Source organism: Mauremys reevesii, linkage group 9 (assembly GCF_016161935.1).
Source record: "Mauremys reevesii isolate NIE-2019 linkage group 9, ASM1616193v1, whole genome shotgun sequence".
In the NCBI taxonomy this organism is placed as follows: Eukaryota; Metazoa; Chordata; order Testudines; family Geoemydidae; genus Mauremys; species Mauremys reevesii.
Genome location: NC_052631.1, coordinates 53,194,869 through 53,212,194, shown reverse-complemented (window position 1 = coordinate 53,212,194; position 17,326 = coordinate 53,194,869). Strand labels below are relative to the sequence as shown.

General features: G+C 46.4%; 2 protein-coding genes across 17 annotated transcripts in view; one reads left to right on the top strand and one right to left on the bottom strand.

Moving 5' to 3' along the window:
* Positions 1–8,016: 8,016 nt before the first annotated feature.
* Positions 8,017–14,223, bottom strand: ANAPC13 (anaphase promoting complex subunit 13). 3 transcript variants are annotated; one of them, XM_039489235.1, is made up of 4 exons: positions 14,007–14,078; positions 13,195–13,439; positions 12,247–12,372; positions 8,017–8,865 (listed from the first exon to the last, which is right to left on the bottom strand). In XM_039489235.1, the coding sequence occupies exons 3-4, from the start codon at positions 12,343–12,345 to the stop codon at positions 8,740–8,742; spliced, it is 225 nt and encodes a 74-aa protein (XP_039345169.1). In that variant the 5' UTR covers positions 12,346–12,372; positions 13,195–13,439; positions 14,007–14,078; the 3' UTR covers positions 8,017–8,739. The 3 variants fall into 3 exon arrangements, with proteins under 3 accessions (XP_039345169.1, XP_039345170.1, XP_039345168.1); XM_039489236.1 differs by lacking the exons at positions 13,195–13,439; positions 14,007–14,078 and adding an exon at positions 14,107–14,223; XM_039489234.1 differs by lacking the exon at positions 13,195–13,439 and having other exon boundaries at positions 14,007–14,140.
* Positions 14,100–17,326, top strand: part of CEP63 (centrosomal protein 63) — a 42,161-nt gene continuing 38,934 nt past the window's right edge. For 10 of the 14 annotated variants that reach the window (XM_039489222.1, XM_039489230.1, XM_039489221.1 and 7 more), the window contains exon 1: positions 14,245–14,401. The gene's annotated coding sequence lies outside the window, so the exon portion shown is untranslated. The other 4 variants (XM_039489224.1, XM_039489220.1, XM_039489218.1 and 1 more) reach the window with 2 other exon arrangements.

Genomic DNA, 17,326 nt, shown 5'->3' with positions numbered 1-17,326 from the left:
AGATTCCATGCGAGCTGGCGGAGGGCCTAGCACAACCCCATACCTCAAGGTCTCCTTGGAAAAGAACCTTCCCCCTCCAAAAGAAGGAAGAAGAGCAGGAATACATCCCTGCCCTTCTCCAAACCCAGCACACCCACACTCCAGCATCAATTTGGCTCCTTTGTTGGGAGCAGTGTAGTTGTTTGGATTGTGAGTGTTGTTTTAGGGTGTCAGGAATCCACAGCACATCTCCCCCTTCCCGTCTCCCCCGCGTACACTCAGGAATTACCACATCATGCTAACATTTCAACACAAGCAAGCACTCCAGATGGTACGCATTAAAATTCCGAGATTTCTGATTCGCCAATGACAGCTTGCTCCCTAAATTATCTCCAGAAATACAAACCAAATCTAAGCACTGGGTAAAGACAGAGGGGGGAATGAAAGTTAGACGAGGAAAGGGAGAAAAGACAGGGACAACCATTCCCTTTCCCCATCTCCCTGCTTAACATTAGGCTTTCCCCATATATTTCATTGCTGCAGTGACTGTGGTTTGCTGCATCGCCACAGTGGCTGGTGGTTTCCTTGCTGATGACACTGTCTCTGTGTGGGTGAACTGGAGATGTTTTTGGGAAAATTAGTGCAGCTGGAACTTCCCCTTCTGTTCTCAAAATTGGATTAGGGGACTTGGGCTGCGTGCTTTGCTTTTACTCTTAAGGGAACCTAGCCTAGCCCTTTTTGCTCTGTAGGTGCCCCACTGAAGAGCATACTGTTTAACTGGGTATCTGCTGGGGCTGATGATCAATTTCCCCCTTCATGAGGCTCTCCAGCTGGAATGGAGATGGCTAAGAAAAGTGCTACTATCATATGGCAACTGTGCAACATGATGCATTTGAAGGAAAACAATGTTTGAGACAGAACTCCAGGCCCTGGTTCCGTGAGTCCTAGAAGTGTGACTTCCAACCGATCAATGAATCCTTCCCTCTACAGCACCTGCTACTACTAAATCTAGGGAATAGTACTGTTAAGATCTTATAGGTGGTCCAGCCCCTTGCTCTGCTTTTACATTTCACCTTCTGGGTCAGTCTATAAGTTGGTATTGACCCATAGAGGTGGTTGTGGTACATCTTGCCCTCTGACCTGGATGCAAAATGACACAAAGATGGGCCTAATGGAAGGGGAAATACAAAAGGGATTATTAGTGGCAAGGTAAGCATGTGAGCATGAACTCATACTGGCCTTCCCCAGTTGAGATGTGAATTAAATCAATGTTATGTAGATTTAGATCCAGAGAAAATAGAATCTGGTTCTTCAGTAACAGTTTCTTTACACTTTCCCTGGAGTGACACTTGGTCACGAACTGTAGCCTGCTGTCTGGAACACTCACTAGAGGACAAGGGCAGCAGGTCTATTACAAGAGAAAGCAGAGCATTCTCAAAGGAATGTCATCCCAGCTCTTGTAATATGTTGTCATGGTTTGTATTTGCATGTCGCTGCAGTAAAGCACAACTGCCAGCACTGAGAGATTATACTACCAGGCATGTTAGAGGCATGGACACATTAATGAAACACACGCTTAATTCAGCACGCTTAAGTTCCATTGGCTTCAATGAGACTTAAGCATGTGCTTAACTGCTTTGCTAAGTAAGGTTGTGCTTACTCGTGTTCTCAAAGTTAAGCACGTACTTTAAGTGCTGTACTCAATTAAGGCCATGGAGGTCAAGCAAACAGGATTTCGCTCCAGACTCATCTAGGTTTAAAAATAAGATACCTTTTCTTCCAGCTTATTTTATAACGCAATATCCAATTTGATGTAGTTCATATGTTACCCAAAAAAGAATGTATAAGATGGGCAGACAAGCTAGCCAGATGCTAAATAGGAGGTTGCTCTGTTGCCAAATTTAATCAGGTGGTAGGATTTAATGGTAGATTTACCCACCTCCCTCCAAAATTCTGAAGATTCATAACTGAGCAATGTGAATCTATCAGAAAAGTATGTTGCTGAGACTGGCATTGCTGGCCAAGATAGCAACAGATGGACATAGGCGGCAGGTTCGTATAATTTTTGGTGGGGCCCAAAATGGTGGTGTCCCCCCCCCCCCGCTCTCACCCTGTAAGCTGATATAAAATGAAGCTACAATGCGTCAGCACCACAAGATTACAAGGGTCAATTAAAAGTGGAAAGTCAGAAGCAGCACTTGCCTGCTTCAATATACGGTATTAAATTTTGTTGCACCTGTTGTGACAAAGTGGGAATGTTCTTAATGTTTTCTCTGAATACTGTGTGGGTGCCTCAGTTTCCCCTGCAAAGTGCCAACTGACGGTGTTGGGGACAAAGAGGTCAGGTGGCCTCCTTGTCCGGAAGAGACACAAAGGCCAGATGAGGGAGTGTCAGTTTGGAGCTGGCTGGGGAAATCGGGAGAGGCCCAGAACTTGGGTCTGGGCTCCCCGCCCCCCAAGATGGACCTGACTGAGGGGTCCTGTTTTCTGTACCTACAAGCTCTGTTTTAGACTGTATCCCTGTCATCTAATAAACCTTCTGTTTTACTGTCTGGCTGAGAGTCACATCTGACTGCGGAGCTGGGGTGCAGGGACCTCTGGTTGCCCCAGGACCTGCCTGGGCACACTCGCTGCAGAAAGTGCATGGTGTGGAAGGGCATGCTGAATGCTCCGAGGTCAGACCCAGGAAGGTGTAAGCTTCTTGCTCTGGAGACAGTATGCTCAGAGAGGAGGCTCCCCCAGAGTCCTGACTGGCTTTGTATGGAGTTGTTCCAAAGCATCCCAGCATCCCCTTCCACACCATGCGCTTCCCGGAAGTCTGCACAGGCACTGACACTCCCTCCTCTGGCCTTTGTCTCTTTTCCAGGCATTAGGAGGCCACCTGATCTCTTTGTTCTCCAACACCTTCAGTTGGCACCTTGCAGGGGGGTGGCCCAGGCCATCAGTTGCCTGGAGGCAGGGTTGCAGCCATTCTCTGTGCAGACGGCATCACACTGGCCCTCTAGGGCTTTACAACAATCACACACCCTTATCCCACCATCTAGAGCCTTAAGAAATGCATTGGGGAAACTGAGGTACACAGACAGTATTCAGAGAAAACACCTGTATACAACCAGTTACATACTTTGAAGGGTGTAAAATAATCAAATATTGTGCTAAATACAATGATACTCCAAACTGACCACCAAATTTAAGTTGCATGTTTTTCCCCTCAGGTGAGGGTTCTGGGGTGGGGCTGGGGATGAGGGGTTCACAGTGCAGGAGCATGCTCGGTGCTGGGGCTGCAGGCTTTGGGGTGAGGCAGGGCTGAGGATGAGGAACTTGGGGTGCAGACAGGCTGCCCCAGGGCTAGGGCCAGAGAGGACTCCCCATCACCACCACTGGCAGCAGCAAGCTCCAGGGGAGGGACCCCTCCTCTGCCCCCCTACCCCCCACAGCACACTCACTCTGCACCACAGTCACTGCACATGCTCCTAGGGCCCCTCAGGTCCAGAAAGCTCACCCTCCCCTATGATGGAGTGGGGAGGGGTTTGCCATCACAGGTGGCCTTCCATGCTGCCCCTCACCATAATTTCACTGTGGATGGGTGATGGGGCTGCCCCTTGCCCAGCATGGGGCAGAAGTGGGGTAGGCAGGGTGGTGGCTGGCTATGGGGTGGGGGAGCAGGGTGTCATAAAATTCACCCAAGCCCCAGCTGCTCAGGTCTAGGAAGCCTCCCTCTCCCATCCCTCCTGTGGCGGGTGGGTTGGTGGGTGCTGGGGGAGGGGGCATTGCCTTCACATGTGGCTTCCTGCCTCCCCGGTGCTGCCTGCTGCGTCTCACTGGGGGTCGGTGGGGGGGCTGGAGCTGGGGGGGGGGGGGAATCATAGGGTCAAACACTCAAACATAATAAAAAAAATCATAGGGTCAAACACTCACGGAAGCCCCAGCAGCTGCTAAGGTGAGTGATGTCCCTCTCCTGACCGGAAGTCCCCTTCGCGTCTCCTCCAGGTAGGGGCAGGGGAGGGGAGAAGAGGCCCCCTCCACTCCCCTCCCCCTCTACAGCAGCAGTTAGTTAGCATTGTTCTTATGCTAATGCTGCAGCTGTAGCCTTAGGCTACGGCAGCAAAAGCAAGGGAGAGAGACACTCTCTTTACATTCAGGCAGGGAAGCTTCGGGGGGGGACCTAGCTCTAAATATTGGTGGAGCAGAGCCCCTGATTATGAATATTCCTGGGGCTTTAGCCCCAAGAGCCCATATAAGTTGGCGCTCATGCAGATGGACTGTAAAGCCACAACAAGGTATATATTAGTTGGCTAATGGTGTGCACCATGGATACTTTGTAAGGCACAAGGCCATAGGCCAAATGATTTCATACACACAGAAACATCAATAGCCTACTAATCCATGCCTTGTTGTGGCTTGCTTGAAATATTAATTATTTTTGGCTAACTTTTTTTTTTTTTTTGGCACTGTGGTGGAGAGTTTGGAACACAGAAGGTAACTTGGATGTACTTTATAATACAGTGATTTTAATTAGAGTAATTACAATATAGTTGTGCTTTCTGATATCTGTAACTAACAATCATTCATATATCTCAGTCTAAATACACAATGGAATTATTCAATACCCCGTTAGTTTAAAACATGTAGCTTTAAAATCCAGGTACATTAAGTACATTGCATTTACATTGAAATTGGTCTGAAGGTATAATTTTGTTTGTGAAACGCAGATCATATACCTGGATTCTAAAAATACATGCATTAACTATGAAGTTCTTGGGATAGTTCAGTCATATATTTTACTGTCTAGTTATAGGATCCTGTAGTAGTTACATGTATCAAAAGGGAGAACTTCAGAGAAATTACAGTATAATGTATTAAGTATGGAAATAAAAAAGGATAATAAAGGATCAAGTTATGAAGTTAACCTTCAGTTATGTTAATTACAGGGACTGAAAAGCATAACCAATGTGCAATTATACTATAAGTGCAATGCAACTACAGTCACTGTATTACAAAAGTATAGCCCATTTTGAATATATTTATAGTTATTACTTTTCTTTAAATAAAGTATGTAGCAGAAATGGAAGGGATATCAAGATGATTAGAGGCACAGGAAAACTTCCATATGAGGAGAGATTGAGAAGAGTGAGATGGTTAAGTTTAGAATGGAGATGAATAACAGAAGATATGATTAAGCTGTTTAAATTAATGAAGGCCATAGAGTATGGAAGCTGGGCACCCATAGTTATTCCCAATTTATAAAACAAGCATAAGGGGATATTCCGCCTGATTCTGACAAAATCCTTGGTCAAACTCCAATGGTGCATGTGGTGAGGCGGCTGCCCCACACAGGTAGATAGAGGGTTAAAGCAGCCCTCAGGAAGGTTGAGGGCTTCTAGAGACAATATCAGGAGAAGGTTTGTTGGAGCAGCCGATCAGGGCCATGGAGGGCCATATAAGAAAAGCTGCTCAAACAGAGCAGGGGCAGTCTCTCCCTGGAATACAAGGGAGGACTGGCTGCCTTAGAGGAGTACCTTAGATAGAGCAGTGCTGGGCAGGGTCAGGAGAGCAATAGGGAGCTCCAGACTGACTGCCAAACTGAGGCCCCTGATACAAAGGGCTGGGAAGGTGCTAGGGCTATGGGAATGTGGCCCAGGAAAACAGGTGGTGGGAGTTGGAGGAGTGGCAGCATATGGGTTGGGGCCTGGAATAGCGGGTAGGCCTCCTCTTTTCCCCACACTTGCAACAGAGTGGGTGGCCAATATTCAAATTGCAGTTTACCCCTTAAAGTGAGGGGCTACACTGAAAGCTGCAGTAGGCCACAGCAGCAAGTAGATGGACTAGAGACAGCTAGTTCCCCCCCAGGAGGGGGGAGAAAATGGAGTGGGGCACAAGTGGAGGGCTGTGCCCAGAAGAGGATGCTGCAGTTTGGTGAATGATGCTGCGCCGCCCAGCTGGAGCCAGTCACGCCACCGCGCAGCACAGATCACCAGGGTCAGGCTGGGCTTTGCAGCTGCGCTGCCCCAGGAGCTTGCAGCTCTGCTGCCCAGAGCATTGGCAGCGGAGCGAGCTGAGGCTGAGGGGGAGGAGGGACCGCAGGGGAGGGGCTGGGGGCTAGCCTCCCCAGGCAGGAGCTCAGGGGCCGGGCAGGAGGGTCCCCCGGGCGAGCCCTTGGGCTGCAGTTTGCCCAACTCTGCATAGAGTCTAAGTTAAGTGCCAGGTCTTGAGATAACAAAGCAAAGCACTGCTTCTGTGCCCTCTACTGGCTGTAGTCTGTTAACCAGTGCATCCGCTGAACAGCATGTTGAATGCTGTCCAGACATTACAAGGGAAGGTCCTTCTACCCCCCCTGCTGGATTTCAAGAGGCTAGCTTGGTTTAAATGTAGCTTGATTGAACTAGTTTCTTAAATCACACTGATGTACTTAAATCATAATCATTGATATTGAAAGGACAGCTAATGAATAATACGTCTACAGTAGCTGTCAACATTGTTTTAATCAAACTTTTCTATTATCATGTGTACTGCAGTAGTGCCTAGAGGCATCACACAATAATTGGGGTCCACTGTGCTACACACACACACACACAATGAAAATACAATCCCTCCGCCAAGCACCAACCATAAGTGGTTGCTCTTGTTTTCCTGATCTTTACATATTATTCTGCTGTTTCTAAAAAAATTTCAGCTTTCTTACATCTTCATATTTAAATTAGGTTAAAGTTTCTAGCCAAGAAAAAAGATTTCATTTCAGCAGAGCCAAGACTCTGAGTGTATTTGCTACAGCAGAATATGAAGAAATTACATTATAGAATAGAGTAAATCTAGGTTACACAGGTAGAGACTGGCCCAGAAGCAGAAAATCTGTCTAGAAGGCAGTTGCAATGGCACAAGTTACCTACAAATTCCCCTCCACCAGGGGGTCTGCCAGCATAGCCCCACTGGTGGATAAACAGTGGTTGGGGAGAGAGTACTGTATTGTCAGAAAGAACAGGAGTACTTGTGGAACCTTAGAGACTAACACATTTATTTCAGCATAAGCTTTTGTGGGCTACAGAAGTGAGCTCTAGCCCACGAAAGCTTATGCTGAAATAAATGTGTTAGTCTCTAAGGTGCCCCAAGTACTCCTGTTCTTTTTGCGGATACAGACTAACACGGCTGCTACTCTGAAACCTGTATTGTCAGAGTAGCCAATGCATGCATTGCTACAGTTCCTGAGCACATTAGTCATGAGGACTCCTATGAATCACTGCATTTGGGGCAAGCTGCACAAACCTAATTCAATCCTGGTGCTCTGTCAATTCTGTGCACTGAATGAGGCAGGGACCTGTAGAAAAAGTAGTACGAGAACATTCATAATAAATATGCAAAGGGTGGTAGAATTAGGGTTACACAGGGAACCTTTATTCTGGCATTTCCTAACTTTCATGTTTGACTTTGCAACTATAACGTTTTCTTAATGTTGTTTTTGCATGTAATACACCTCTACCTCATAATAATATAATATAATATAATGCTGTCTTTGAGAGCCAAAAAATCTTACCGCATTATATCGAACTTGCTTTGATCCACCAGAGTGCAGCCCGCCCCTCCCCGGAGTGCTGCTTTACCATGTTATATCCGAATTCATGTTATATCGGGTCGCATTATATCGGGGTAGAGGTGTATCAGTTTTAATTGTGTCTGTATTGCTAGGCATACTTCTGATAATGTTAAATGTATGCCTATTGTTGACTGGTATTCTCATGCAAGCAAGATGATGGCTCTCATAAGCCAAATTAAACCCCGGAGTAAGCAGTTGCAACTCTTATTGATTTCAATGGGCATTTCAGCTGTTTATCTCAATGACCACATTTTAAAATAAACATGTCTCCATCCTTTGCTGCAGGCACCATCTCCATGGCTGAGATGACAATTTACTCTGTCTCCTATCTGAGACTGTTAATAAGGGTGCCAAGAATGGTGTGGACACCCATTCACAGACATTGGATTGAGGTCAGCAATACCTTCCATGTAATTCACAAACATACATAAAAGGGCAATTACTTTGAGTCACCACTAACAAAGCCTTTTAATATAAATTGTTCTTTTACAGTATGCTGGTTAGCAAACAGACTACAGGATGTCCGTGTTGGGAATGTGCTCTAACCAGAATAGGCAAATTCCAAGACTGCTTACTTTATAAAGAACTTCTTTCCCAGTCTCATTTGTGTTTACAGACAAATTTCAGTCCCTTAATCCTGTTCATTAACCTCTCTGTCTCAAACAACCTTCCTGTGTCACAGGCAAGTTAAAGGCAGTAAAAGTTGGTTCATAGAGATCATGGTGCAAAACCCGAGCAACTAACAGTAACACCAAAACATAAAAGAATCGCTTTGGGACTATAAAACATCAAAGCAACCACAAATATTCACCAAATCACTTCTGAGATCAATGATCAGCATTCAGGTAGTGATAACTACCTCTCTGAGCATATACAAAAGACAATTAAGATGAACTTATAAAGAAGTTGTCAACACAACAGGACTCCAAATATTTTTGCGTAAGTGAAAAAGCACTCTATCTCCCCGCAGCTTTAGGATGTCAGTTATTTTATATTGGTTATATGGGGTCTTTTAAACTGTATTTTGCTTTTGTGGAGTAAAACAGCTGTTTGAGACTAGAAGGTTTTTAAAGGTTTTGACTCTTTCTTAAGCAGCTGGACAGGAGATGGTGAAGATATGCTGGAAAACATCTTCTTGTATTGAAATCGTTCCATGAAATAACACTGATTCTCTAGTTTCCTGTTGGGGGAACATTTTCATGCAAATATTGCAAAGCCAAGTCTGTCCATTTCATTTCTTGTTCTTTCACTGACTCTGTTGTGCCGCCATTATCTTGTTCTGGTTCAGGAAGCTCATTCTGAGAAAACAAAATGGTACAATGCATTCTATACTTACAAAGCACCCTAACAGAAGCAAGTTAGTAACATTTTATACTGATAAATACACAGATCCATAACTAAGACTGGATGGAGCATCAGAAGGACATGTACTGTACATACTGCTCCCATTAAAAATATCAACAAGCCCAAATATGGGCATTCTATTTTCCACAAGAATTCTGTGCTTAGTTTTAGAAGTGAATTCGTTTCCTATCTTGGTGGCTGGTGGACCCAAGTAGTGCACACATGGCAAAATAAATGATTGTAATGTCTGGTAAATATCAGATAAATGTCAGTGCAAATATTCTATTGCTTGTTTACAATCTTTCTCCAGCAATGAAGTCCAAATATAGGTATTCCATTTCAGAATTTTAAATAAGGCATTCTATCAACTATCTTTTTACTGTCCTATAGAAGATAATGAAGTAGCAAAATAAGCACTCTGTCTCGAAGTTGAGGTCAGTGACCTAAGAGGTGAGGCTGTGCTAGTGCCATATTTAAAACTGGAAAGCATTTCTAAAGTTTGCTTTAGTAACAGAAAACCGATGAACAGACAAGCTGTCAGGAAAAGCAATGGTTTAACTGTTTTGTTTTTCTTTTAAACATTATTCTCTAAGTGTTGTCATAACTGTGCAATTGCTAGAGAATGTGTTATTTCCCAGAATATCATCTGGTCAGGGTTCTCACTCCTGTGTCGTGGGACCCCTAGCATGAGACAAACATAACTCCTCAAACTCTAGGATTTTGTTCACTAAGGATCCAAAGCCTATTGAAATCAGTGGAAGTCTTTTCATTCTTTTCAATTGGCTTTGGATCAGACACTGAAGGCAGAAGTAGTGGGTAAGGGCTCAAGGGGGGTCACCTACTGCCCATGACTCTAAACACCAACTTTCCAGTCAGCTTCTGCTTGACTTTGTTGAATGAAGGAATATCCCACAGCAGCCATGCTGGTTTTATAGTGTGCTAACATCCAATCTGCGTCAATGGCTCAGTCCTCCTGAGGTCTCAGAGGGCCTTTAGGTCCACACCCAGGCCTGCCTCTACTGTTAAGAGTGCCAACAGGGCCAGGACACTTCAGAAGTATGCTGCAAATAACACTCCCTCCTCTGCGATACTGTTTGTGTGCACGATTCTCAACCATCAAGAGAAAGTACATAGCTCATGGAATCTCTCCCACTCCCGCCCCCCCAAAAAAGTGACTATCTACGGAACCAATCATAAAATGAAGGCAAACGCCAGCACAGAAGCTGTTTCTATATTTAGTCAGTTTAATGAGGCACATCCCAGTAAACTCCAACAGGTTGGAGAGTCTGGGCTTCCATGTCTCAAAAACATAATCACAGATCAGGAAGATGGAGGTAGGATTGTTTCCTAAAGCCTGAATACAAACAGCAGAGCTAAGTGAAGATAGTGAGTTGCTATACATATGTCTGCAACAGACACCACTGACTGTCCTAAGGCAGGCAGGATAGGCTGCCTCACCTGTGACCCGGCTGACCCTGAGATGGGCTTTAGGCTTCACACTTCAAAGTAATGTAAAATGTAACGAGACAGCTATCCCAGCATGGTCCTTTAGTGACAATACCCTCTGGAGCAGTGATGTCAAAGAAATCCAGAAAGTCAGGTGGACTGAAAAAATGAAGAGAGGCCTTTCAGGTTTTGGGTACATGGATGTGGGAGGGAAGAAGTCTAGCATGAGAGGCCTACAATTTGGGAGGATCTTGGCAAAAGGTAGAGTAGGTACAAAAGCCTGAAGTACACTTACTCAATGAGCTAAAATCACTGCTGGTTGGGAAGTGTCTCAACATGAAAGGCAACCTTGAGCCCATCAAAATAGAGTGGTTCAGGAAGGCCTTTAATCAGTTAATTAAGGACTACGATCTCAAGGCTCACTGGGTTTAAATGAGGGGTTTCCATGAATGACAAGGCTGTGTCTGTGCCTAAGGACAAGGGGCTGTGAAGATCCTGGTGTACCATCAAGTAGTCTATGATAGACTAAAAATAGTTGCTGAATGAGCCTAGGAGGAGTTATCCCTTTTCCTGCCTTGGCTTGCAGTAGCAAAAGCGAACAACGGAAGGAGAAGTCTATGAGTCCTCCCCTACAGCTAGCTGCATAGTACTTGAAAGAGCTGAGGAAGAGGGGATTCCTGGAACCCCTCCCCATAGACCGGTGATACCAGAAGTAGCTGGGGAAGATTGGGACCCCCTCACCTATCTCTGAACTAGTGGCAGTAGAAGCATAGGGCAGGGTTTCTCAAACAGGGGTTGCCACTTGTGTAGGGAAAGCCCCTGGCAGGCCAGGCTGGTGTGTTTACCTGTCCCGTCCATAGGTCCGGCCGATCGCAGCTCCGACTGGTCGCGGATTGCACTCCGGGCCAATGGGAGTTGCTGGATGTAGTGGCCAGTACGTCCCTCGGCCCGCGCTGCTTCCAGCAGTTCCCATTGGCCCGGAGCAGTGATCTGCAGCCAGTGGGAGCTGCGATCAGCCGGACCTGCAGACGGGGCAGGTAAACACACTAGCCCGGCCCACCAGGGGCTTTCCCTACACAAGCGGTGACCCCTGTTTGAGAAACCCTGTCATGGGGGTGGTGGTGGTAGCAGGGGTGGAAACTCTAAGAAAATCTACCCTGTGTAGCAGTACCTCTGTGAGCAGAGACCTGCCAACAATGGGTATGTCCAAGCACACAGGTTAGAGGGTACCCCTGGTATGGATACATTTTAATGGAGATCATATCACAGACACCTTCATGATTACATTCCATCCTTGTACCAAATACAGCAATTACTTTCATGCAAAAGTAATAGTAGGAAAATATTTAACCTATTTTTGTCTTATTTTAATGGCATTTTAGCAGCTGGAAATGAAGAGTGACTAGCCATCATGTGACTAGCCAGCTCTCTGCATACTGCTATCACCTGGCTGATCACCTGTGGCCTGCAAACCAGAGTTTGGCAAACTGCTTCAAACACAAGCAGTGCAAAACTGAAGTGCAGCAGAGAGAAAAAGCATCACTTATGTCTGTCCTGTACTCCACACAAAGAATGAAGGGATTATGGGAAGAAGCATTCCACCATCCACAGAAATAGATAACTGGTCAGGAATAAGGGAAAGCATTTTCTCCTTCCAAAAAGAGGCAGTTGACTGCAGGGAGAGAAGCACTTTTTCTTCTAGCCACCGAGAGATATGAGAGAACAGGAAGAAATCCCCCACAAAATAAATGGGAAGCTGGCCCCTGGAAGCATCATTCGTACAACTAGCAGAACTGTAAGGCACATTTGCTATGCCATGTCTCTGTTAAGAGGTTAAAGAGGGTAGAAATGTAATTCAGGCTTATAAGCAGCCTATAGTATTCACCTACCAATGGTATTGCTACATCCTCATAGGGTAATTTATCTTCTCTCCATGCATCATCAATCAAATCCAGGATTCTTCCATCCCTCTGCACCTCACTGTCCATCTTTGTGCAATTTGCATACGGATAGATCTGTGATACAAAGCAGAAATTATTTGTGATATCCAGACCCCAAAAAAGATGAAGCTTAACTCTATGCTTGCTCTGGTCTGGATCCCATAATTAAATAGCTTAATGTTTTTTTACAGTCCATACAGCATGGCCAAGTTGGTTTTCATAGTTATTGTTTGTATTGTCCTATGAGAATCTTGAATACATTTCTTTCTCTACCAATTCAGTTTTTGTCCATGTAACACATTTAGTTTCCCTCCCTATTCAAAAAGGGGTTTAAAATTGCACTGTAGCCATCTCATCCTTAAAGGTCAGTGTCAAACCTTATTGTAAACAAATTTTATTTCCTGATACAGTACCATCTAAAAATTGTGTCTCAAATTTATTTAAAATTCCTTTATAAAAAAACGGTTAAGGATATTTCTGCTCTTGTGTTTATGTTTATCCAGCTTCAGGTATAATGACCGTCCCCACAGAATTTAAATACTTAGAAGCATCTTTAGGATGGGCCTGAGAGCTCAGACCACTCCTCCCCTGCATGCAAATACCTGCCTACTGCTTGTTGCCTGTTTACTTTTGGTCATAGATCTGCTGCCATTACTGGCAAACACCCTCTGCCAGAGTGTGGGGAGAGGTGTGCACCATCAAGACAATGAAAGTGACCCTTCTCAAAATACTGTCAAAGGCAGTGGCACAAATGAAGGAGACTAATAAAATAGAGGAAAAAGGAGAATCTTCTCCAAGCCTTATCAGCCATAGTAATCTCAGGGGTTGTGTGTGCCACCTGCATTACTACACTCGCCTTCAAATACTATCCCCAGACTCCCCTGCTGCAATGCCTACAAGCAATCAGCCAGAGGATGCCAGGTCGGGTTGTGTGACAGCCGGACATAGGTGACATTTTTTATTTAAAACCAAAGCACAGGTGGAACTAGGTTTGTGCCAGAGCGGATGCACGTAGCCACCCGGCTGCCGCTTTTCCATAGGTGACACGTGAAACAGCCCTGTTCCTTGCAGCGGGTGTCAGGCGAGGCACAAGCCTGGGCAGGGCGGTGGCTGGGGGTCAGGCTGCCAGAGAGCGACTTAGTCTGTGGAAGAGAAGAATGAGGGGGGATTTGATAGCTGCTTTCAACTACCTGAAAGGGAGTTCCAAAGAGGATGGATCTAGACTGTTCTCAGTGGTAGCAGATGACAGAACAAGGAGTAATGGTCTCAAGTTGCAGTGGGGGAGGTTTAGGTTGGACATTAGGAAAAACTTTTTCACTAGGAGGGTGGTGAAGCACTGGAATGAGTTACTGAGGGAGGTGGTGAAATCTTCTTCCTTAGAGGTTTTTAAGCTTGACAAAGCCCTGGCTGGGATGATTTAGTTGGGTTTGGTCCTGCTTTGAGCAGTGGGTTGGACTAGATGACCTCCTGAGGTCTCTTCCAACCCTGAGATTCTATGATTCTATGACCCCGGCCTGGGGCAGCGGGGGGTGGGGGTGCGCAGGGGCGCGCAGCCTGGATGCCCAGGGAATGGGCTTCACCCCCACAGCTCCCATGGAGACGCAGTGACGGGAGGGGGAGGGGAGCAGCCTCCACACAGGACCCGCCCCCCGACTCAGGGAGGGGGCTCCCCAAGCAGCGGCCTCAGCGCGGTCAGTGCGCATGCTCACCCGCCTCCGGTCCCGGGTTGCGTTAGCAGCCTCGGCTCCCCGGCGGCTGAGAGCCTTCTACCCCCGCCGTCCCCTCCGACGTCAGGCCCAGCCCCCGCACCTGACATCCGGCGCGCGCCGTCTCCTGCCAGCGGCCTAGGAGGAAATCACGTGACCGGCGGCGCTAGGCCGCGCGAACCATAGAGAGTGGGAGGGTGCGAGTCCGCCGAGGAGAGAGAGGCTGGCCCCGGAGGTAACGGCTCGACCGGGCTAGGCTGTGGCGAGCATGTCTGGTCGTGACTGGCTCTGCGGGGCTGGGTCTGACTGTTTCTGGGTGACCAGGTGGCTGTAGCCTGGTGTTCTGCCGTGGCTGTCCCTGTGGACCCGGGTCTGATTGTACCTGGCCGTGTGGCGAGGTAATTGTAGCCTGGTGTCCAGTGTGGCTGTCCTTGTCTGACTGTACCTGGCTGTGACAGCCTGACTGTCCCTGCGTGACCAAGTGGCTGTAGCTTTTTGTCCAGCTGTGAGCCTGTAACTGTCCCTGCGGGGCTGTGTGTCTCTGTGTGCTAGGGTGATTGTAGCCTGGTGTCCAGCTGGGACTGTTCCTGCAGGGCTCTGTCCCCTGACCCCATTGGGGCTTAGTCTTCACTGCAGAACTCCTGTGGTTGTGCATCGAAAGCGCCAACGTGAGATCAAAGTAAGATGGTTCTCTCGCTGTGAGAGCCTAGTGGGGATGTGTCATGGGTCTCTCCCCCATCGGGGGAGCCAGGCGAAGTAACAGTTTACAGTATCTTTCTGTTAGTTGACCTGAATTACAAGTTGGCTACCTCAGTGTGCAAATGTGCCGCTTCTGCAGTGCAGACAAAACGTGTGCCCTGGTAGCTGTGGCCCTGTCTTGGCTGGGACTCACTGGTGAGTTTGGATTATTTTTAGGAGTTGGTACCCGCCCAACCACTCACAGTTTCTGGATCTGGAGTTGGAGCTGAGTTCCAAGCAGCAGCTGCTGGTGGGAAGAGTTTGGGGTAGGGATAGTAGATGGGGCACTCCCATCCTTTGTGCTGGTGCCTGTCACTAGCACTACTTCCTGCTGAGTGATGGGACTGTGATATTAGAGGAGAGCGAAGAGCTGGGGAGACACTTGGACACATTCACTTACTCTATGTCAGTCATAATGCATGTCTACACTGCAGTTGTATTTGTAATTGCAGCACGTGTAGGTATACCCAGTTTAGCTTTATTCTGGCTATCATAGGTACCAATGGCAGTGAAGCCACAGCTGTCAGAAACCATGATGGGGATGGTTAGGCCTAGCAGTCAGAGCTGTGGTAGTCAGAGCCAGTATCAGAAGTCTGCAGCGGGGTTGGAGCAAGGCTAGAGCATGCTGAGACTTGGGAGTCTGTTGCCACCATCAGGCAGGAGAAAGTTCTAAGCCCTGGAGTGACATTGAGCTAACTGAGTTGATTTTCCTCCTGTGAGGTTATATATCTGCCTGAGAACCACTAGACCAGTTCCCAGCTTCTGGATTAGCTGGAGCCTAGCAGAGGCATGACTCTTATCCTCACAACAGCCACACAAGCTATACATCAGGAGTTGGCAACCTTTCAGAAGTGCTGTGCCAAGTCTTCATTTATTCACTCTAATTTAAGGTTTCGCGTGCCAGTAATACATGTTAACGTTTTTAGAAGGTCTCATTCTATAAGTCTATAATATATAACTAAACTATTGTTGTATGTAAAGTAAATAAGGTTTTTAAAATGTTTAAGAAGCTTCATTTAAAATTAAATGAAAATGCAGAGCCCCCCCCCCCCCCGGACCAGCGGCCTGGACCCAGGCAGTGTGAGTGCCACTGAAAATCAGCTCACGTGCCGCCTTCGGCACACATGCCATAGGTTGCCTACCCCTGCTATACATGCTCTCACAGGATGCAGGGTACCTAGCAGGGTAGCTAGTCCATGCTTCGCCAGCATCACTGCTATTGGTGCCCGTGTTATCTAGATCAAATTTAGTTTGAATATGTTTACGTGTGCTGCAATCACACCTCTGATTACAGTGGGGATGTACCCACAGTGACAGTCACAGATAGCCATGCACGGGTCTGTTGTTCCAAGCGTTCAAGTGTCAGATCCTTAGCAAGTAGAAATCTTTTATGATTTTCTGAGTGTCTCTGGGAATGATGGGGTGTGAGAGACTTGGTCTGTCAGTACCACATCTCCCCTTTACCACTGTCAGAATCCCACTGCTCCCCCCAGTGAACACTACTGTAGGGAAGGGGCACTTTTCAGAAGTGAAAACTAGTTGCTTTTAATCATTCTTATTCTATATTTTTATTACTATTTATATCAAACCCTGAGGAACCTGGGAAGTCCCTTAACAGAAACATCTTTCAGCCAATCTTCCATCTAGTCTGGTCTCTGATGGTGCCTGATAACAGATGCTTCAGAGGCAGATGTAAAACTCCATAGTGTACCAAGTTGTGTAACACTAGAACTTAAACCATTTTCAGTTCTGATTCACAGAGACTCAATGTAGGCAGTAATTCAGAATAACAGTTCAATATCCCAGTGGTAGATTGGACTTCTAAAGACTTACTTTCTGTCCTTGGGTTTTACCTAAAAGTTAAGATTCATTTTGTTAATTTTGGTACTAAGGGCTGAGGATTTTCAGTGGAGCAGCTGTAGGTTTCCTCATGCTTTCCCCAGTTGGCTGAATTTCAGGACACATTGCAGAACCTGATTTAATAAATACCATTTTAAGGTCTGATGTCTTACAACTCAGGAGGTCTAAAAATTAAGACTATTTTATGCCATTGGAAAGCTGTAGAATCCCCCCCCCCCCAGTGGTAAAAATCTTTCATTTCTAGTCCATTCAAGTCAGGAGATGTCAAGGCTGAATCCCCACTCTGTCACTCTGAGTGCAGAAAGTGGGGCCCCACAAGGATTCTAAAAATTAATACTTGTCACCCCAGGCTTGTATTAAACTCCCAAGGTTACAGCTTCTCTCTGACCTTGGCTTGGTAAATGCTGCCACCACCCAAATGCAAAAAAAACCCTGTGGATCCAGGAAGGAACACTTGGGAATTCCTCCCTGTGGGATACCTTCAAGCCCTTTCTCCCTTCCCCGCTCCCCCGCGCCCTGGGGAAGAGCTGAGAAAGAAAACAAAGGAAATTAGCTGTGGCCACCAGATAATCAAACAGCATGTGCACAAACCTATTAGGACAAAAATCCAAATCCTTCTTTAAAGAAAGAGAAAGAAAATAATCTGGAACTTAGGCTTTTGCTAGATTTTAAAAGAGCAATTTCCAAGTATTAAGCACCCAAAATAGCGTCTTGGGGTTCAACTT